Source organism: Panthera onca, chromosome C2, assembly GCF_046562875.1.
Source record: "Panthera onca isolate mPanOnc1 chromosome C2, mPanOnc1 haplotype 2, whole genome shotgun sequence".
Lineage (NCBI taxonomy): Eukaryota > Metazoa > Chordata > Mammalia > Carnivora > Felidae > Panthera > Panthera onca.
Window position 1 is genome coordinate 58,441,453 of NC_138347.1, and position 22,951 is coordinate 58,464,403.

Genomic DNA, 22,951 nt, shown 5'->3' on the forward strand with positions numbered 1-22,951 from the left:
TACTGATGGCACTTTTGCTGCTATTGATCTAAGTGCGACGGTTTTGTATGGTTGGTACCACCAACTAGCTTGGGCTGACAGTTCCGGTGGAAGAAGAAGAGAGCTCTGCCTACGGTAATTAGGAAAAGCACAACCATTTAGGAGGGCCGTTCACTGCAAAGTTTTTAAACAATTGGCAGACCAGAGAAATTGAAAAACGAAGAATGAGAAACGTACACGGTTTGGATTTTTACCAGATTAAAAGTGTTTGTGGCAATATCAGTGAGACCCAAGACTCTTACATCCTGCGCCTAGATGATCCACCTGCTGTTTTATGACCTTATCGAGTCCTCAGACTGGAATACTGCTGAGCAAGTGACTGCCCTAAGACCCTGCTGTTGCTTGCCACCGGGAGTTCTCTTGCTTCACTTGAGCCCAGCTATTTTTAGAAGATACAGGGCCTTTGACTGTGTTTCCATTTTTTTTGTTTTTCCCTTTTTTGTTTTTGTGTGTGCTGATGTATTCTTCTCAGTTGCGCTGAGATGTGGGAATGGCAAAGGGAAATGTGAGGTGATCCCCTGACCAAAAAGATCGCTTCCAAGACCACTTCTCTGAAACTCTTGCTTGCACTGAGCATGATGCTGTGTCTTTGATCTTCTTGGCTTCGAAACAAATTAGACCAAGGCCCAAGTTTCACAGGCAGATGTTTTGGGCTGCTGGTTTGACTCTCAGAAGATCTAAGGCTGAAAAATGAGGCATACTAACATATTTATGGCTCTTCCCTCAGGGTATAATCACCAACAGATGAGTGAAGGACAAAGGCAGAAATCTTCTGAATTTTACAACCGCACAGCATCTGAATCAAATGTCTACTTGAACAGTTTCCACTATCCCGATCACAGCTATAAGGACCAGGCCTTTGATACTTTGAGCCTAGACAGCTCTGATAGCATGGAGACCAGCATCTCTGCCTGCTCACCTGACAATATCTCTAGGTAAGATATATTCATGGTTAAGGTTTCCAGTTTATAAAAGGACCTGCTGGTCTCAAAAAGTAAAGCCATTCGCTTGGGGGCAATGTATATGTACCAGCCCACATTTCTGAGACATACAGAGTCCACGGTGAGGAGGAGGGCTGAGTGTCATGGCAGCCTTTGAAAGTAGTTTCCTTGTATCCTGTGTGACTTAGCCAGTCAGACACCATATAAGCCATTTTTCTCCTTTGCTTTGTGTCTTTACATTTGAGTTCACATGTACTCCGTGCTTCAACATTGATTTGCCTCTGTTGGTTGACTCCGACCTTCGTTAGGACTCCTTTTGATTGAATAAAGAAATAATTTCCAACAGTATAGTAAGACTGTTGAAGGATTGCTTACACTTATGTTTCATTAAAAGGAAGGCTTTAGCTCTTCCACGTATTAGAATTTTTGTAAGGGTTTAACTATTCACGTTTGTGTTCATACTTTGAGGCAAAGTATGGTCTTAGGGAAGTATGGCTAACGGCACATCTAAAATATAGATCTGGTCATGGTACTCTGCCCCTTCAAGAGCTGTGATGATGCCCTACTACCTTTTGAGAAAAGTCATACCCTTGAACCTGCATTCTACATCCAACTCAACTTCCCATTCACCCTCTCCTCCTGATACACCTCACAGAGCTTCTTAATACTCAAATCTCTGAGCCTTTGACCATATTAGTCCTGGGCCTGGAATCAAATAGTTTGTTCATTCATCCATTTACAGGCTCCTTCATTCCACAAATACTTATAGAGTGCTCTAGAGTCAACAGTGGGCTGGACTTGGCTCATACTAGCTGGCAAGTGCCACGTGTGCGTCTTTCCCCCTCCGAGTGATCAGTGATGTCATGTTGGTAGTTTGAAATTGCCCGTGGGGGGAGCATGTACTCCACATAAATTGACATTTGCCTTGTATCAGGGTTCCCTCCAGAGAACGGGTTTACTAGCACAACACTGACTACGGTCAAATTAATCCTTCCCTTTTTCTATTCACTCAACCTATATATACTTACTGAGCACCGGTAGTGTCTGTCATTGCAAAACATCTTTATCATCTCCAACCCCCTCTCCTATCTGAGCCTGAGGAATTTTCCTCATCCTTCAGGCTTAAGCTTAAGTTGGAAACTCATGAAGATTTCTTCCTTTAGGGCCTTTTTCTTCTATGTTTCTATTGCGCTTGATGCTTTTTTCTATTATATCCCTGATCACATTGTGGTATGAAATTTTTCCTTTGGTGATTAATTGGTGAATTCCTCAATGGCAAGGAGGATGTCTAATTACCTTTCGGTTTCTCCACCCAGCAGAGATCTTAGCAGATAGCAGGTATTCAGTAAGTGTTGGCTGAGTAAATACCTCAGGATATAGTGAAATGGACATATTTTCAATTTGGTATTTTTCTGTGTTTGATCTATTTTAATTGGCTGAGAACCATTATGATTTCAACCTAAGAAACAAGCCAATATTCAGTAAATGTTAACTGAGCACTTGTGTGTCCTAAATGTAAATGTCTGGCTGGATAATTAATTGCCATCAACAGACTTCCATATATTGGAATGAAGCCATGGGTGGGAGCAGGAACTTCCTTCCGCTTGTGCTCTATGGCTTTGACCAGACAACTGATTGTCCTACTTGAAACAGATCACACAATGCTGCTCTTGGTGCTGATTTGCTTCTGGTGTGCAAAATGGAGGGGTTGTTTCTTGAATACAAGAGGATGGTGAATTTTAAAACATCTTAATGGAGGGGCACCTGGGTGGCTCAGTCAGTTAAGCATCCAACTTCAGTTTAGGCCATGATCTCACGGTTCATGAGTTCTAGCCCCACGTCGGGCTTTATGCCGATAGCTCAGAGCCTGGAGCCTGCTTCGGATTCTGTGTCTCCCTCTCCCTCTGCGCCTCCTCTGCTCATGCTCTGTCTCTCTCAAAGAAAATAATAAACGTTAAAAAAACCCCACATTTTAATGGAAAATTACCATCATGTAAATAAAATTTATTTCATTGCAAAGGTTCAAATAATCTGCTCTCCCTCCACCTAAAATAAAAAAAAAAAAAAATCACAGAGACAGAGGGAAAGTAATATCGGTAAGGTCTACTCAGCTTTAGGTTTTTTTGTATTTCATAAATGAAAAGAATATGAGAGACCCTTTATTGGGGCGCCTGGGTGGCTCAGTTGGTTAAGCGTCCAACTTCCCTCAGGTCATGATCTCACGGTTCGTGGGTTCGAACCTCATGTCGGGCTCTGTGCTGACAGCTTGGATCTTGGAGCCTGGCTTTGGATTCTGTGTCTCCCTCTTTCTCTGCCCCTCACCCACTCACACTCTGTCTCTTTCTCTCTCTCAAAAATAAATAAACATTTAAAAAATTAAAAAAAAAAAAAAAGAATATGAGAGACCCAACTATAGGTAGCCATTATAGCAGGAAATTTTAGGGGTGGGGGGAAAACGAGAAAAGGACAGATGCTACATTCTGCGGTAAAGAACAGTGAATTTTAATTTTGGCATTAATGGGTAGAGTATTAATATTACTGGATATATCCTGCCAGAGAAAGAAAGGAGTCTCTGGGGGAAAACACTAACGCAACGATGAGAATCATATTGCTGCTTGTCACATGGAAATGACCTCAATTGAAGGAGGAGATTATATAATGATAAAAAATAGGATTTTTTTCTTTTTTGCTGCCATTATGATGTCAGGTTAGAGGGCTGAGTGTTTTACATTATTCAATATTAAAAGATGCAATATCTCACTTTTTAAAAAGTTCAGTATGACTGCTTGGGGGGCAGACATTGAGTATGGGGAAGGGCTTGTCTGGGCCATGCCGGTAGGTGCTGGGAGCTGATGTTTTCAGAACAGAAAGCCTTGAATTTTGAGTAATTATTCGTAAATGACAGTCAACTGACCAGTCAGATGTGGTGCTTTTGAATAACAAGACACAAACAAAAGTCGGCAGCCCACCAACCATCATGCCATAAGGGCAAGAGGAATAAAAGTGGGCATTAAAAGCAAGAACACAGATGGGTCGCCTGGGTGGCTCAGTCGCTTAAGCGTCCAACTTCGGCTCAGATCATGATCTCGTGGTTTGTGAGTTCAAGCCCTGTGTCAGGCTCTGTGCCGACAGCTCAGAGCCTGGAGCCTGCTTCAGATTCTGTGTCCCCTTCTCTCTCCACCCCTCCCCAGCTCACACTGTGTCTCTCTTTCTCAAAAATAAATAAACATTAAAAAAAAATTTTTTTTTTTTAAAAAGCAAGAACACAGAATGTAGGATGCAGGCTCCCAGTGTCAGAGTGACTCCCATTCTGTGGCACTTTGTACTTAGTCGTTATTTTGAAAACATCAGACTGTCCTCCCCTCTTCACAAATAATTGTGAAGTTTTCATGTCAATATTTCCTTCATGAACTCTTGATAGTTTGATCTTTTATTTTTCTATTCGTGAGCCGTCTTTTGTAAAGAAATACACTCTATGCGGTTTCCTGTCTTGGCGTTTTCTACTCCCCACCTCATCCTCCCCTCCCAAAATTGAAGTGAATATTCATCCCTTCAAATTACCACTCCTCATGTCTCATATTTATTTTTTTATTATTTTTTTAAAATATGAAATGTATTGTCAAATTGGTTCCCATACAACACCCAGTGCTCATCCCAACAGGTACCCTCCTCAATGCCCATCACCCACCTTCCCCCCCTCCCACTCACCATCAACCCTCAGTTTATTCTCAGTTTTTGAGAATCTCTTATGTTTTGGCTCCCTCCCTAACTTTTTTTTTTCCCTTCCCCTCGCCCATGGTCTTCTGTTAAGTTTCTCAGGATCCACATAAGAGTGAAAACATATGGTATCTGTCTTTCTCTGTATAACTTATTTCACTTAGCATAACACTCTCCAGTTCCATCCACGTTGCTACAAAAGGCCAGATTTCATTCTTTCTCATTGCCACATCGTATTCCATTGTGTATGGTAAACAACAGTCGTGCATCAGCGGGTACAGGAAATTACCCAAAAAGGAACCACTTCGATTCTAAGTACCAAGCATTACACATTCAGCTCTGGACACTTAACACAGTGACAGGCAAAAATTTAATTTATTTTTATTTGCTCACCCAGTTGCTTTTTACTAAAATGGCTTCCAAAGGTAGAGAATGAGCATGGTTCCCCTAACTATGCCAAATGAGGAGGACAGCATCACCGTAGAGCATTCCTGGCAGGGGGTTATTCGTGGCCATGATTATCTTCCATTCTTACTTCACGTAGACCTGACTCAGTGGTAATACCAATCACAGATAACCAATCACCATGGTCAGAAATTACTAATAGTATTTATTCCATATGACTGTCTGATCCTTTGAACGTCAAAAAAAAAAAAAAAAAAATGAAGCCCAAGTGGAAGATACTTGTAAAAGGTCTAGTGTAAAAAAGAAAGAGAGAAACAAACATTTTTCTTCTGTACCACCATCTACTTTAAAAAGTTCATGCTACCCTAAGATAAGCTTGTATCCACTATTATAATGGAAAATAATATGATAAACATCAGGCAAATGGGTAATAAGAAACTAATGTTTGGAATGTATATTACGACACCACATCCTTAATGAGAACTTTTTGAGGTTAGATAGAGAAAGAAAAGACTAAAACATTTTCCCTTTGTGTGATTGTTTTTAAGTTATGTATGAAAATCCCCTAAAATGATATGTATATTAAAGAGGTAATTCCATGCTGAAATTCTAGTGACATAAACCTGGTCTTGTGGTTTATTATGTCACAAAAAGCCATTTGTAGAATTATAGAACTACTCAGAGTTGTGGGTACACTGGCCTTTCCCTTTTTGTTGAGACATCATTTTTGTGTCTGCCAGAGAGTTACTTGAGTCACATAATGTTTTTGCTTTTTCAGCATCATTACTTACACCATAAACAAACAAAAAGCTAAGAAAACAGGTCTTGGGTCATAGAAAACAGCAGCTGAGAGTCAATTCTGCATAAAACCTCTACTCTGCTAAAATTACTGACTTGGCTTATACCATGCAGATCCCTGCATACCGCCTGCAATGATATGTTATTATCACAATTGCTATTACTAATTTCCTAAGCCCTGACCTTGTGCTCATACTTGGAGAAAATGTTGAGGAACTTGATCCCTCATTATGGCTTAAATACCAGCAGTGTGCATGGGTGGTGGGGAGCAAGACTGAGTATGGGGTTGAGGGCAATCCACGGCTGAACTTGGCTTTAAGGGATGCTTTCATCCAAATTCCGCATGCTTCTAATTTCTTCAGTTTAGGCAAAGGTTGGTATTCTGCTTTCTTCCCCAGTATGTCAACACCCAGTGTATGCATTTTATTCTCGGGAGTTCTTTCAGAAGAGATCCAGACAACCAAAGTGATCGCAGGGGAGGGCAGCCATGTGTCAAAGGGACTGGATATGTCAAACCATGTGAACGATGGTCAGGAGGGGTTAGAGGGCTTGTGTTCTTCTAATATTCAAGGAGCTACTGACTAGAGAAAAATTAGACCCCTTATAAGGAGTAATAATTTGCTTAAGCTGAAAAAGTACTTGAGAAGATTCATTGAAAATAAATAATCTAGTTCTTCACTTAGTGGTAGTGTTAGTGCACTGACAGCAGTCCTGGAAAAGTTTTGTGTGTCTTTATGGAGAATTTTGTTTTGCTTCCGTTGGTTTTGTTTCGGTCTGGTTTTGTTTACTTATTTCTTGTATGACATCGTTCTTAGCTTTTCTCTCTTCCTTTTTTGTTTTTGCCTTTGCCTATGAATGACTATTCTGAAAAGCACCAAAACCCCCAAATATGCTATTTGGATGCTTTTCCCCTTGATGGAAGCTTTTTTTTTTTCTTTATGTATATGGTTTTTGCCAAAGTCGGTCGGTAAAAAGAGGTCTTCAGTTGATAAAATAGAACGTTACTAAGTGGGAAAGGCAGTCAAAACTAGTCATCTGTATACCATTAATGGCCCAATGACTCATATCACCAGCATCCTTACAGCATTGACATCGAAATTTATGCCTGCCTTTTAAGGAAGGTCCGAAGTTGAGGCAATGGCAGGACACATTGCTCCTCTTGTAACTTTGAGAGGATTGCGAAAGCAAAGATGAGTGTTGTGCTATAGGTAATGCAGGATAAAGCTTTTCCAGTGACTTCAGACTCTCCTCCTATACGGCAGGTGCTACACCAGATGGCATTTCATTTGCTGACATTTGGGTATACCATGGATGCCATAGTATTGACAAGCCTAGACTTCTCCCTACATTCCTGTTGTAGTGGCCTTTGCTTGTCACTCTAGGTGCAATCCCCATGGGACATAAAAGCAAAACTGGTGATGACATGGTAGGACACAGCAGAGAAGTTTTGCTGAATAAAAATGGTTTACACATCAAGGAAATACTAAACTCAAGAATAGTTGAAGTAGAACCACAGAGAACAAGTAGGTACTCATGGATACAAATTATTTTTTAAACAAAATAACCAAAGTAGCTTTAAAAGTATAAAAGGAGAGGGGCGCCTGGGTGGCTCAGTCGGTTAAGCCGCCGACTTCAGCTCAGGTCATGATCTCGCGGTCCGTGAGTTCAAGCCCCGCGTCGGGCTCTGTGCTGACAGCTCAGAGCCTGGAGCCTGTTTCAGATTCTGTGTCTCCCTCTCTCTGACCCTCCCCTGTTCATGCTCTGTCTCTCTCTGTCTCAAAAATAAATAAACGTTTAAAAAAAAAATTTTTTTTAAAGTATAAAAGGAGAGCTTAAAAAAAAATAGGTGACTGTAGGTGCCTAAAAGTTATGAAGACAGGAAGTGGTAAATGTTAACATGTACTTTCTGTCAAACGTTTTCAGAAAATTGAGTTTCTTTGGAGCGGAAGTTAAGACATTTATGGAATATTGCCAAATAGGCAGATTTAAATATAATTGGCAGAAAATAATTATAAATATTTATATATTTTTTATATATATAATATATATATTATTTATATATATAATATTTATATATATTATTTATTTATTATATAATTATTTATATATTATATATATATTATTTATATATATATTTAAATATATATATATATTTATATATATGCCTGAAAAAATTCTAAAATAAGAATGAACAGAAATATTTAAAGACAGGTAATTGTTTTAAAACTTGCCCCCAGGATATGCCCAAATTACAGATACATGAAAAACCATGGGCTGAAAATATTTGTTTCTAACCGAGTTATTTCCAACCAATTCATGTGGATAGGTTTCATGTAGCTCAAGGTCATACTTAGGCCAGTAATTGGAAGCTGTAGAAAGACAGATTTTGATTCAACTTAAGTATCAACATTCTAAGAATGTTGTCGGTCGATGAAGAAATGGATACAATAAGTTTTCTGTATCTAACAATGTTCAGGCACAAGCTGGACGAAAAGTGAGTATGTTGTAGAAAGAACTATAGGGTAGATGGAGGTTAGACTCTTGGTGAGGGCTTTTTTGGTTTTGTTTAATTGATGAGTTTTTGAGACCTGAGACGTAGTGAACAAATTATTTATTTCCAAATAAACTGGAGACATAAGACCTATATATCTGATGTCACAGAGAACACGATAGAATATAAACATGATTTTGTGCTGTTCTAGGGCCTGATGTTTGTCCGGGGCTTTCTCAGTTGAGCTGACAAAGTGTGCCCCTTTAACGTCTGTGAGGTTGACTATTCTTAATAAGGAGGAATACAAATTCTTGCACAAAAATTTAAAGATTTTTTGGGACGCCTGGGTGGCTCAGTCGGTTAAGCGTCCCAACTTCAGCTCAGGTCATGATCTCACAGTCCATGAGTTCAAGCCCCGCATCAGGCTCTGTGCTGCCAGCTCAGAGCCTGGAGACTGCTTCAGATTCTGTGTCTCCTTCTCTCTCTGCCCGCCCCCCCCCCCCCCCCCGCCCTCAGCTGTGCTCTGTCTCTCTCTGTCTCTCAAAAATAAATAAACATTTAAAAAAATTTTTTTTTTCTTTAATCCTTGCTGGTTGAAGAGAATAGAATTTACCCTTTTGTACCTCTCCCAACAGTTCATGGAAATAATGAGGAAAAATTGCCATGTTTTTGTCCTTGTCAGGAGAACACTCCTGGCTAAAAATGGGCCCAAAGTAACCCTGCAAAGTACAGAGATTAGTTAACTTCTAAGGATACAGCATTCCTAAGGATGTCCCTTTCCTGGATGAATGCATTTTGTAATAGGGCCGGAAATACTGATTTTTTTTTTCTAAAAGATAATTTTTTAGAGCAGTTTTTGGTTCACAGCAAAACTGAGCGGAAGATACAGAGATCCCTGTCCCTGCATGTACATAGCCTCCCCCATTATCAACATTCCCCATCAGAGTGGTACATTTATTACAGTTAATGAACCTATGTTGAGGGGCGCCTGGGTGGTTTTGGTGAGGCATCCAACTTCAGCTCAGGTCAGATCTCACAGTTCGTGGGTTCAAACCCCACGTCGAACTCTGTGCTGACAGCTCAGAGCCTGGAGCCTGCTTCGGATTCTGTGCCTCCCTCTCTCTCTTCCCCTCCCCCACTCATACTCTGTGTCTCTTTCTCTATCAAAAATAAATAAACATTAAAAAAAATTTTCTCATGAACCTATGTTGACACATCATTGTCACCCAGGGTCCATAGCTTACAACAGGGTTCACCTTTGATGTTGTGCATTCTGTGGATTTGAACAAATGTATAATGTCACATATGCATCATTAATTACAGTGTCATACAGAGGGCTTTCATTGCCCTAAAAATCCTCTGTGCTCTGCATTTTCATCCTTCCCTCCCTCCCACCCGCCACTTCAAACCGCTGGCCACCACTAAACTAATCTTTTTACCGTCTCCATGGTTTTGCCTTTTCCAGAACGTCATATAGTTGGAGTCATACAGGGTGTAGCCTTTTCAGATTGGCTTCTTTCGCTTAAATATGCATTTAAGTTTCCTCCATGTCTCTTCATGACTTGATAGCTCATTTCTTTTTAGAGCTGAATAATATTCCATTTTCTGGAAGTGCTGCCATTTAGTTATTCATTTACCTACTGAAGGTTATCTTGGTCGCTTCCAAATTTTGGCAATTATGAATAAAGCTGCTATAGAGCTGCTATTACTGACTTTAAGATAAACTGTATGTATGACGTTGCTGTGGTCATTGATCTCTAGAAAGGAATTTAGCCCTATGCTTGAAACAACCTAGATTTGAGTTGATCAACAATATAATTTGGGGAGATATACTAAAAATTATCCTTTTCATTTTCATATGAATTTAACTTTTTAATATTTATTTATTTTTGAGAAAGAGAGAGAGAGAGACAGAGTGCGAGCTGAGAGGGGTGGAGAGAGGAGAGGGAGACACAGAATGTAAAGCAGGTTCCAGGCTCTGAGCTGTCAGCAGAGCCCGATGCGGGGCTCGAACCCACGAACCGCGAGATCATGACCTGAGCTGAAGGTGGATGCTCAACCGACCGAGGCACCCAGGTGCCCCTTATTTTCATATGAATTCGTTTTTATATAAATGCATCTGACATGAATCCCTACTATGTGCCAGTCTCTATGCTATGGAAGATACAGGCACAAAAGCGTCTCTGTCACCAAGAGAGTCTAGAAAAGAAGACCTATATTCAATGGCTATACAAGGATACATGCATAGGAAATAACACTGGTTCTCTATGGCTGGAATATCAGAGTAAATAAGTTTTGACCTAGGTCATGCCCTTGTTTCCAGAACACTCAAATAAAACGTCAGTAAGAGAAAAATAACATTTTTTGGTTTGCGTTAAACATTTCCAAGTTCTTCTATTTCTCTTTTAGTTACTTACCCTAACTGTTCTTGCAGCTTTTACTCCTTAAGGTTTTTGCCTTCACTTGTTTGCATGATGTCTTTCTCGGGATGCATTTCTTATAAATTCTCCGATTAAAAAAAAAAAGATGCATTTCTTTTGAAGCTCTTGAATCTTTTCATAGCGTTTCCTCATTGGTATATGGTGGATGAGTATTGGGTATCATTGACAAAACTAGCCACCCACCACCCTTCTGTTGCACCTACAAGAAAAGTCTTTTTTTAATTGGCATCGTCCTGTAAGAATAAAATGTCGGGGCACCTGGGTGGCTCAGTCCGTTAAGCGTCTGACTTGGGCTCAGGTCAAGATCTCACGGTTTGTGAGTTCCAGCTCCACATCAGGCTCTGTGTTGTCGGCATGGAGCTTGCTTTGGATCCTCTGTCCCCCTCTCTCTGCCCCTCCACCCTCCCTCAAAAATAAACATTAAAAAAAGAAGAAATAAAATGTCACAAGTATGTATTTTTTTAGTAATCTCTACACCCGATGTGGAGCTTGAACCCATGACCCCGAGATCAAGAATCACACACTCTTCTAACTGAGACAGCCAGGTGCCCTCTAAAATGTCCACGTGTATAGAGGCACAGCAAAAAAGCGCTGAGAACACATATTTCCAAACCAAATAAAGTGTCTTCAAACCTTAGGTATCATCTGCATAGAACTCTGTAGATAGTCTTATTGGTCTGGTATCTCTGAACGTTTAAATTAAAAAGAAGGCCTCCCACAGTCCATTAATTTTTAGACCTTGGAAAAAGTATTTTGAGAACACACTTTGTAAGATTTAGTTTGCGTTTATTTATTTATGAGTAAAGCACTCTACTTTAGTATTATTTTCCTTGCCTATATTTTGTCTCCTAAACTGAGATAAGCCAATGTCACCTACAGTTTTCAGACCTGAACTGAGTTTCCTTTTCAGGCCAATGACTCTCCTAAGTAACATCCTTTAAATTACATTGGATTGCATCGTTCACCATCCTGGAACCTGTGAGCGGGTGTGCGTGTGCACATCTGCGTGGGTACTTAAAGAGACATCCCTCCCAAACAATATTCTTGAAAGGGTATTTTGTGTTCTGCTGTGTTCTATTCAGTGCCAGCACTTCAAATATTGCCAGAATAGAAGAAATGGAGAGACTTTTGAAGCAGGCGCATGCAGAGAAGACTCGGCTGCTTGAATCCAGGGTAGGTACAAAATCTTTCCACCAGAGGTCAATGAGCTCATGGTTCAAGCTGTCCTGCACCTGAAAGGAAACCGTCCTTGGGCCTTATTAACCAGTATAATCTTGGAGTCGTCACTCAACCTTTTTGGTCTCATTTTTGTTACCTGAAAAGTAAGGGTGTTAGGACTTGGCCTCCTGACCACACTACAATATTTTGTAATTTAAAATAGGTATAGTGTCAACGTAGACCGAAATGAATGCTTTGTATTGAATTTTCCCTTTGATGGCCACTGTGGTTGCCTGCCAAAGAACAAGGAGGAATGTCATGTCTTTATGTTTTCTCTCTTCCTTGCCAGTTTGTGTGAACTGTGCTATTGTAATATTTAAAATCCCACGTTATTGTGACTGCATTTCAAGCCAGAATCTGAACTTCCTTAGGAATCCCCCTAAATGCCTTTGCATCCTGCTTTAAAGGGCCCCTCCTTTCCTCTTCCGACTTCCCCGTGGGCTTCCTCTGCTACCTCCAGCCAGGAAGCCGCGAAGCAACAAAGAAACCAGAGGAACCGATGGCCTTCAGTTAGAAGATGGCCACTGAAAGGAGGGCTCAAGGTCATGACTAGTGTTGGGTGACCAGTTTGATCCTTTGTTTTAAAAATGCGAGGGTTGTAGTCACCAGCATGAAATGACTGAGTTCCACAGCTGGATGTTCACTTAATATTCAGTTGTTAACTAAATGTCATGGTTGCCTTTCTGCGTGGGATGATTTTAAAAACTATGTGAGGGGTGGTTCTAGTCTAGAGCCCAGGCTATAAAGCCAACAATTGTCTAGGGAGAATTTTCTTTTCCATTAGTTGGAATCATCCAAGTATAACCAGTATATCTTAAAATTTGTTCGGAATAATGATATTTAGGAACGGGAAATGGAAGCCAAGAAACGAGCTCTGGAAGAAGAAAAACGACGCCGAGAACTCCTGGAAAAACGATTGCAGGAAGAAACTAGCCAGCGGCAGAAGTTAATTGAAAAGGAAGTAAAAATAAGGGAGAAACAAAGGGCACAGGTTGGTCGGTCAGTCTGGATGGATTAGAATAGGTTGCCCCCTGCTGGTCATTGTTTAGAAGACAGTCATGCTGTGCCAGGATGGCTTTCTTGTCACTGTGCTCAGCAGCCCTTCTTGACATGTAACTGCCGGGACAGAAACAAACAAACAAACAAACAAACAAACAAAATATATGCTTATCTCAAAACTCATTGAGGGGCACCTGGGTGGTGCAGTTGGTTAAGTGTCCCATTTCGGCTCAGGTCATGATCTCATGGTTTGAGAGTTTGAGCCCCACATTGGGCTCTCAGAGCCTGCTTTGTTTGGATCCTCTGTCTCCCTCTCTCTCTTCCCCTCCCCCCCCTTTCTCTCTCATGCGTGGTGTCTCTCAAAAATAAGTAAACATTTTAAAAAAACTCATTGAGACCTACTACTCAAATGATACTTTGGTCACGCATAGAACAATTCGGCGGGAGAGGCAGTTTTTCTTCTGCCCATTTTTGGGAGTATATTTAAAAGGACCATGTTTTTCCAAGCAGCTTTGAAAAATGCAGCCAGATACTGAAAACAAATACAACACCCAAACTAAAACCTTTGGCTGAGGAAGAGAAAAGCTTCTATGAAGCCATTTTTGGAAGCAAATACTCCAGAACAAAATAATTTTACCAACCCAATTTCTTGGTAGTTTTTTTTCCTAACCACTGTATTGTCACACATATCCCCTTTGCTACAGCCGTGCACACATGTGTGCAAGGTTACTGAGCTCCAGCAAAACTCAGGAAAATCACCCATTTCCTTTCACTTCCTATCCCGCTTATCATAGAGTTTGAATCTTTGCAAGTAAAAAGCTGCTTATATAATGTAGGTCGGCTGAGGAGCTAAAATAAAATCTTGTGAAGTGCCAATTATTCCAAGTTCAAACCCATTTTACCAAGTTTTACTAGACTTCATAAAAGGTACCGTTCCTCTTAGTCTTCATAGTTGCTGGCAGTTTGGTAGCATGGCAGTGAGAGACCCATCTTGGAGACTCTGTGTGCTTTTGAGGTATCAGTAAGTCTCTGGCATCTGTCTAAAGCCAAAGTACCACAGACTCAAAGGCAAAATATTGCAGGAAAAATTCAAAGTAAAACTTGTTCATTTTATTTCATTATGCCTATCCTTTGCCAAATTATGATTCGCGGTGAAGGTCATCCCTGGCTATTTGGTATTCGAAGCCAATCCAAAAAAGTACAATTCTCTATTTGAATCCTAATTATAAGGTTTTCCTCCAAGTATATATGTAGGTCATTTTCCCCAGGGCAGAGGGATGGGGTTATTAACAGAATAAAGTCAAACGCCATTTTGGAAACGTGACCCGTGGTGATACGTGCTTCCTAGATTAGATGAACTTCTCTACTCCAGCCATAGTAAAATAAAAGACATCCACATACATCTTTTCCATATCTGCTCATTGGATAGCTCATTGAGTATGGCTTTGATTCCACATCTCACCTTATTTTAGCTTCACTTCTCAAAACACACATCTCTGCCTTCAGTTTCTACCAGAGGGTGTGTATCAGCCAACATGTATAGCTTTAGGGGATCTCGCAGGGCCGGGGGGAGGGGGGGGCGGTATACTTACTAAATACTGTTCACCAGTCATATCATGTCTGAGATTATTTAAGAACTAATGTTAGGGGTGGTGATAGGGAGAGGCCCAGGGAACTTCGTGCTTCATTTCCCTGTGTTTTGAAGGGCGATATGCCTCTTGTAAAACTAAGGTTAATGATGTTTTTCCATTTTCTCATCTGCCCTTCTCAAGGAGTAGAACCTGTCCACCTGAGTTTATCCCTCCCCCTCCCCCGCATATTGTAGCATCCTTCTGAAAACGCTATGCATTTTTTAAACTCCAAAGAATAATGTTTATCTTCAGTTCTCATAATCACATAAACATTTGAATGCTTAGGCTTTCCAGTTCATGTCCACTCAAATAACTGTGACCTTAAACGAAATAAGTACTTAGCTATATATGACACGGGGTTGTGCTTTTCCAGGCCCGACCTTTGACACGCTATCTGCCCGTCCGGAAGGAAGACTTTGATTTGCGAAGCCACGTAGAGACTGCAGGCCACAATATCGATACCTGTTATCATGTATCCATCACAGAGAAGACCTGCCGAGGATTCCTTATCAAAATGGGTGGAAAAATTAAAACTTGGAAAAAACGATGGTTTGTGTTTGATCGGAACAAGCGCACATTCTCTTATTATGCAGGTGAGTGATAAAAAACTCTTAAGTGATATATTCAAATCAGGAACTCTCTGCTAAAGAGCAAAGGTAATAAAAGTCAGTATAAATAGGTTGATTGGTAACTAATAGAATTAAGGGTGATATTAGCTTTGTAGGTCTATATTATTTTATATTAGGGTTGTATAGTCCCATGATATGTATGATTTCCTCCCTAGAAATAAAAATTTGGGGCACCTGAGTGGCTTAGTCAGTTGGGCATCCATCCGACTTTGGCGTGGATCATGATTTCAAGGTTCAAGGGTTCGAGCCCTGCATTGGGCTCTGTGCTGATAGCTCAGAGCCTGGAGCCTGCTTTGGATTCTCTCTCTCTGCTTCTCTCTCAAAAATAAATAAACGTTAAAAAAAATTTTTAGGGGCACCTGGGTGGCTCAGTCGGTTGAGCGTCTGACTTTGGCTCAGGTCAGGATCTCGCAGTTTGTGAGTTCCAGCCCCTCGTCGGGTTCTGTGCTGACAGCTCAGAGCCTGGAGCCTGCTTTGGATTCTCTCTCACTGCCTCTCTCTCTCTCTCTCTCTCAAAAATAAATAAACGTTAAAAAAATTTTTAGGGGCACCTGGGTGGCTCAGTTGGTTGAGCGTCTGACTTTGGCTCAGGTCAGGATCTCGCAGTTTGTGAGTTCCAGCCCCACGTCGGGTTCTGTGCTGACAGCTCAGAGCCTGGAGCCTGTTTCAGATTCTGTGTCTCCCTCTCTCTGCCCCTTCCCCACTCATGCTCTGTCTCTCTCTGTCTCTCAAAAATGAATAAACGTTAAAAAATTTTTTTTTTAATTTTTAAAGAAATAATAAAAATTATCTATTATTTTAAAAGTGTGAATTAGTCTGTTCAGGTTCTGAAATAACCTGAAGTCTGAACAAATATTAAATGGAATTTATCCTTTTAGACCAAAATATTGACTTTTATACCACAAAGCCAGAAAAAAGGTTTCTGTTTATTTATTTATGGTCATATGCCCTATTTAAGTCACACACAATTAGGCAGCCTTAGCTGACAGACATCCAGCTACAGTTTGTAAATTAGAATGTTATTTAAGCCGAGAGTAAAGCTCATCAGTGAACAAGTGACCAAGTATTTATTAACTGACTGAAATATTTTTGGATTGCTTAAATGATAGATTGTGAGAAACATACCCACCTGAGTCTTCAAAAAAATACAGGAATATTTATGTAACTGCTGTACTTACTAAAAAGTCTCGGGGCCCCTGGATGGCTCAGTCCATTAAGTGTCCAACTCTTGATTTCAGCTCAGGTCATGATCTCAAGGTCGTGAGATGGAGCCCTGTTCTGCATTGAACGTGGAGCCTGCTTAGGCTCTCTCTCTACCCCCCCCCCACCCCCCTCTCTCTCAAAAAAAAAAAAAAAAGAAAAGAAAAAGAAAAAAGTTTCTTACTTACTCCTGGGTCACATATGAAACACGTCCATTGTCAGCACAGATTTAGCTCTGCTCTCTTAAGCAACTAAAGAAAAGTAATATCATGCAAGAGTTTATGAAGAGACCCTGTGGTGACTGTATCAGCGTTTATGAGCAATGTCAAATAAAGAATCAATTGTTAAATCAATGTAATAAGAAATAACAGTCTAGTCACTTAATCTACATAGTGTGAGGTCAGGATATGTTTATGAAGAGAAGTATGAGGCACCAAGAGGCATGTGGATAACAAGGAGACCCTGGCTGGGGGGCCCCAGAGTTGGGGTGGGGAGGACCCAGGAGTGCATGCTGTTCAGTTAGGAGCTCTTTGGTGGGGCTCCAGTATGCAGTTAATGCTGTAGTGGCCCCAAGCGAATGGCCTAAACCCCCTTCTGGGTTCCCTGCTTGCCTCTTTTGGGCCTTCTGATCTTGGGTTCTAAGAAAATCCAGAGATGTTCTCTTCAGTTAGTACAATAGGAAAGATGACAGTTTAATGAGAAATGCCAATTTATGTCTGCAAAATCCATAAACAAAACTTTGCCCTGTGCTAGTCTCCAAAGACAACCTCACCCAGAATTTTCCAAAGATAACATGTTAATTAACTTCAGACAAAACAGCTTCACTCTTCTTCTCTGCTTCTCTTCTCCGAGACCCTTATTTCATTCTTTCCTCTGTCAGCCAGGTCAGCTGCTCACTCCCTCCTCCTTCTGACCCATGTTAGAACCTGTGCTCCTAATGACCACGTAAACGCATTTTTCCAAATGTAAACTTCTTGGTGACCAGTTTTCTCTTTAAAAAATATATTATTTTTAAAATATTTTTATTAAAATATTTTATAATAGTTTTTATAATATACAACAAAAATATATTTTTATATATATCTACATGTTTTATGTAATATATAATAAAAAATATCTCTTTTTGATAGATGAATGATTACTCAGAACTGTAACATATAAAACAGGCAAAAATTATGTTTCATTTAGCTTTTTAATATTCCCATATTATATAACTGACCAGTGCGTCCTAGTTTGACAGACACTGTCCATTTGGCTCTGTTTACAGCCATCAGTAGCTTGTCCGCTCCCCTGGCCTCCGCCCCTGCTCTTTTCCCAAACATCACCAAGTGCAGGAATAGATCAGTCCACAGGAAGCCTTGCAGATTGCAGTTCAGGCTGGACTTGACCCCACAGACACCACACCCGCCCCTTCAGCTTGTCGTGAGATAAAGGGTACCGTGCGCGTGAAGGAGCTGTAAACATGAGTTCTGACAGCTAATGTCATAAGTCTCTGTGCTCATCACAGAGTCTCTGTGCCTCCATGCTTGGCCTCCTACATATTAACTGGGTAACCTTAGAAGAGTCTCCAAAGAAAACTGAGACAGAAAATATATCTGAAAATTGATGGGCTAATGCTACCAAAAGGAATGAATAGCTTTGTCGTGTCAAGTTACAATAGCGTTATTAATTCTCTTAGTTCACAATGCTCTTGTGAGGCCAGCATTTTTGAGAGTTCTTTCTCAGATATGAACTGCCCTACAAACAAAAGGTTCATTCCCCAGTTTTCTGCCTCCTTGAAACACTGATGAAATTTACTTTTAGCTCCAGATTTTATTTTACACCTGCTTTCAGAAAGTAAAGTATTATTGTATTCCCATTAATACTGCAGTATCCTTCCCAGTGAACTGATTGAAACCCACTGAACGTGGCATTAATTAAAACGGTGCTTCCCAAGGAAGAGTAAAACAAACAAACAAAAAACCAGAACACATACAAATATGGCCCATGGTCAAACATGGTCAAATAAGTTTGGGAAATGCTGAGTTAAGTGTAATTTAATAGCTTTATATTTTCCACTGAACTTCTCAGGGCTATTGTTTTTCAGACTAGCTTTCCATTGTTGTTGGGAAAAAAGGGACATTCTTGGGTAAAAAACTTAACAGTAGAACAAAAGTGTAGGGGGCACCTGGGTGGCTCAGTCAGTTAAGCATCTGACTCTTGATTTCGGCTCCAGCTCCGGTCATGATCCCACCCCACATGGGACTCCCCACTGATGACACGGAGCCTGCTTGGGAGTCTGTCTCCCTCTCTCTTTGCCCCTCCCCCACTGGTTCTCTCTATCTCTCTTTCTCTCAAAATAAAAACAAATAAACTTAAAAAAGGTCTATACAATGAAAATAAGTCTCTTTCACATCACAAAAGTTCTGAACTTTCACATCACAAAAGTCTGAAATATCTTTTCAGATTTTCTCTATTCATTTATATATACATTTTTTCAGATATATGTTTATATATGTATATGTTTCAGATAGATGTATATATATGCATTATATATATATATACATATATATATATATATAATACATATATATGTATTCTTTCTTCTTTAATACAGTTAAGACCAGGGGCTCCTGGGTGGCTCAGTTAAGCATCTGACTCTTGATTTCGGCTCAGGTTATGATCTCACAGTTTGTGGGTTCGAGCCTCACATCGTGCTCTGTGCTGACAGCGTGGAGCCTGCTTGGGATCCTCTCTCTCTCCCTCTTTGTTTCTGTCTCTCAAAATAAATAAATGAACTTCAAAAATACACAGTTGAGACCAAATTCTTCACTCTGTTCATAACTTTTGTCGCATAACAGTATTTCAGGATTTTCTCTGACGAGCACTTGCCTATCCAGCTCAGTCTTTCCAGTGGCTGTGTGGATTCCATTATGTGACCCGACCATAATTGGATCAGTCCCCTGTTAGAGTTCAGACAGATTTTTTGCTGTCTTCTGCTGTAACAAACACAAATCCGTGTGCATGTGCATGAGTGGCTCTTATACAATAAAGTTTTAGAAGTGGACTTGCTGAGTAAGAGAATTTTTTGCATTTTTAATTGGTGTATTTTCCCAAACCGCCTTCCAAAAGGAGCTTTCTTATTTGCACTTCCACCAACAGGCTCTCTCTTTTTGCAGCCTTATCCACGCTTTGAACACTTTTTAATATGCTCACATGCATTTATGATCTTCTCTGTGTTTAAATTACAAAATATTTCAAGAACTTATTAGATCGTAGAGTGATGCTGTTTGGTTTGTGATTTGGTTGCTTTTGTTTTTGTTTTACGTTTTTGTTGGGTTTTTATGGCAAATTTGATGAAATCTTGGAAACAGTTTGAAACATGCTGCATTGAAAGATCACTAAATTATTGACATGAAGCTCTACTGGGAACGGGGAAAAAGCATGCTGAACAAGAAATTCATAGAAATATAAGTGGAATATTAATAAATAGAAATATAAGTAGAATATTATTTTAAGTTAGGTAAAAAAAAACACCCTTCTTAAAAAAACAAAAACCTTCTTACAAATCTCATTACGACAGCTCTACATATTAACATTTCCATTACAACCACAGTTTTGGAGAACGTGGGGAGATAATCAGTATTGGTGTCAGCAGTGTTTATATTTTGTGTGCTAACTTGACTGTCAGTAGCTCTGGGTTGTCTTTTTGACTGCAGATTTGCTAGAGAGCTTTGGGCAAAATCAATTAGTCCCCGAGGTTTGGGCTGATGGTTCCCTTTTTGTTTGTTTTTTTTTTTTTCAAAATAGAACTGGGCTAATGCCTTCACCTAAATTATCTGAATTGATCTCAGGTAACTTAAATACTAGGTAAATATTGTAATAATTATACTGAAATTATAATCTTCCCAGTCTATCGTTGGTGATAAGGTATTTAACTATTATTGCAGACAAGCATGAAGCTAAATTAAAAGGAGTAATATACTTCCAAGCCATTGAAGAAGTGTATTATGATCACCTCAAGAATGCTAATAAGGTAAACACTGATTTTCAGATGTGAATGAATAATTGGGTTGGAAAAATGGTTTTTGAACTGCAAGCAATTTAGATGTGTTGCTCTGACATAACAGATTGATATGAGCAGAATCACTCTAGAAAAGCGAACATAGAGTAATTAGTATCGCTGATCTTTGGTGGAAGAAAAAATCATGGTGAAATGAGAAAATATTCTGGACATATTGATTCAGGAGACCTGCTAAGTGACTTGCTGAGGTTCGAAGAAGGGTCTACTACCTAGTTATAAGGAAGGATCTTAGTAGGACTAAGAATAGCAGCGGTTATTTATTGCGTACATTATCTAGGCACTGGGCTGGAGCTTTATCTGCAAAGTAGCTGCTAAGAGGATTGATTGGTGAGCTGTGTGAGAGTTATTGTGCAGTGAGGCCAGAAAGATAGTGCTGAGAAAAATGCTGGAGGTGGGGGTACAGGTTCTACGAGAGCAAAAGTAATACCAATTGAGATTTCCACAAACTGGAAAACTTTTGAAGAGGAAAAAGCTCCCATAGATGTCTGTGTTATTTAATGTTACGATTTCAAGATGTTTGTTTTACATTCTTTTCCGTTTTTGATTTTTAGAGTCCTAACCCATTACTCACCTTCAGTGTCAAGACGCATGACAGAATCTACTATATGGTCGCGCCATCGCCGGAAGCCATGCGGATCTGGATGGATGTTATAGTTACTGGCGCAGAAGGTTACACCCACTTCTTGTTGTAGCGAACTGGCGCCAACAGTGTACTTCCGGGCAGACTGCAATAGTCTCTTACAAGAATGAAGCCATATTCAGTCCGGGATGGAGAGACCCGGACCCACAGGCCCATCCCTTTAACTGTGTATACTCAGAACTCTTTTTTACATTAACAGGAAGTCATTTGTAAAAGAGAAAAAGGGGGGTTGAATTCAAAGCTTGACTACAAGTAGCGAAAGGATTGAAGCACCTGTGAGAAAGAAAACACTATTTTGGTAAATAGCATCACTTATAGGAACACTTCTTATAAACTGTTTTTTATCAATTGTTTACTTTGGTGAAATAAACTGAACAGTTTACAAAAATGTATGTACTTGGAAATACGAAATTATTTTAGCACCCAAATTATTGGCATTGACATTATTCGTTAATCAACTGACGTTTTAAAAACCATTTTGCTGAAGGTTATTTTGTAAGTAGAAGCAAATAAGGGGTTGGAGGAGAGTTTTAGGAGTTTTGCCCTAATTATTAAGTACTGCACCTAAACCAAAGACTTGACGTGACTTCTGTTTAATAGTGGTAGTTTCAAGTGATGAATTGTATTTGGTGTTACTCTACATTTTAAAATGGTACTTTGATGCCATCAGTTACCCAGGAAGTTGACTCTGGAGAGTTACCACTGGCATAAGCGACTGTACATATATAGCAAATCACTTGTTGTAAAAGAAGAAAAAACAAAAAGTTGTGTGTTTTAGACAGAAGCAGTCTTATTAGACAGGCATTCTGTCACTTGGAGCGATTAAAAATAAAGAGACTATTTCATGTTTTGCTAAAGATTTCTCCATTCCCGGTGCTGAGAATAAAGGTAGCCAGTAGCCAATTTCCTTAGGTTGTCTGTTTGCTCTTTATCGTGGAACACACCTTTTTGCAGCCTCACGTGACATAACGATGAAACCAGAGCCCTATTTTCACCAAAGAACAGACCAGTGAAAATACTTACTTACAGAAGTAATGTTATAGAACAAGGAAAATGAACTCCAACTTAATGTTCTCTGTAATGTACTATTTTATTATGTATTTCTTTACAATTAGCTTTAGTTTTTTTAGAGTTAAGTTAATTTTTCTTGAATGAAATGACTTCAGGCAAGTCTCTTTTATAACAGTTTTTCAAATGCCACTTATCCTGGTCTGTCATGTTGTGTGTATTTGTAAGTATGAACGTATTTTTTCCTAGAAGTTTGCAAATGAATAGAAGTAGAGAATAATTAATGGCTTTGCTTACTAGTACAAGGTGAAATGACTAGATTGGAAGTGTCCATAACATCTTGATCTGGCCTGACTGGGTACAGTGTTTAAAAATTTGCATTCTGGTTTGCACACATGTATACACGTTGCCAATAATAAGATTTTGCAACTGGATGACTCATGATTTTACTTGAACAGTGGAGGACAAGGTCACTATTGCAGAAGACAGTTTTATAATCTGTTTTTTTCAGACATCAGCCCTAAACCCTTGTAATGATCTAAGAGAGTGAAATGCAGTTGCTAAAATTTTGTTGGTTAATGTAAGATATAACTTTTCTGTACTGTACTGTACTTTCTCTACAGGATTATGAAGATATTCTAATCAACGTTATATTATGCATGATGTAGTAAGCCTTTTAAAATGTGTGTTAAAATATGTTGAGTATGGATTAAAATGTTGACCAGATTTCA

At 39.7% G+C, this 22,951-nt stretch overlaps 1 protein-coding gene across 20 annotated transcripts in view; it reads left to right on the top strand.

Annotated features, from left to right (window-relative positions):
* PHLDB2 (pleckstrin homology like domain family B member 2) overlaps positions 1 to 22,951 on the top strand; it is a 229,042-nt gene extending 206,091 nt beyond the window's left edge. For all 20 annotated transcript variants that reach the window (XM_060640043.3, XM_060640051.3, XM_060640050.3 and 17 more), the window contains 6 exons: positions 767 to 974; positions 11,915 to 12,005; positions 12,895 to 13,041; positions 15,054 to 15,273; positions 20,439 to 20,524; positions 21,124 to 22,951. In XM_060640043.3, the coding sequence (XP_060496026.2) occupies positions 767 to 974; positions 11,915 to 12,005; positions 12,895 to 13,041; positions 15,054 to 15,273; positions 20,439 to 20,524; positions 21,124 to 21,264 (893 nt within the window). In that variant the 3' untranslated portion in view covers positions 21,265 to 22,951. The remainder of the gene's footprint in view (positions 1 to 766; positions 975 to 11,914; positions 12,006 to 12,894; positions 13,042 to 15,053; positions 15,274 to 20,438; positions 20,525 to 21,123) is intronic.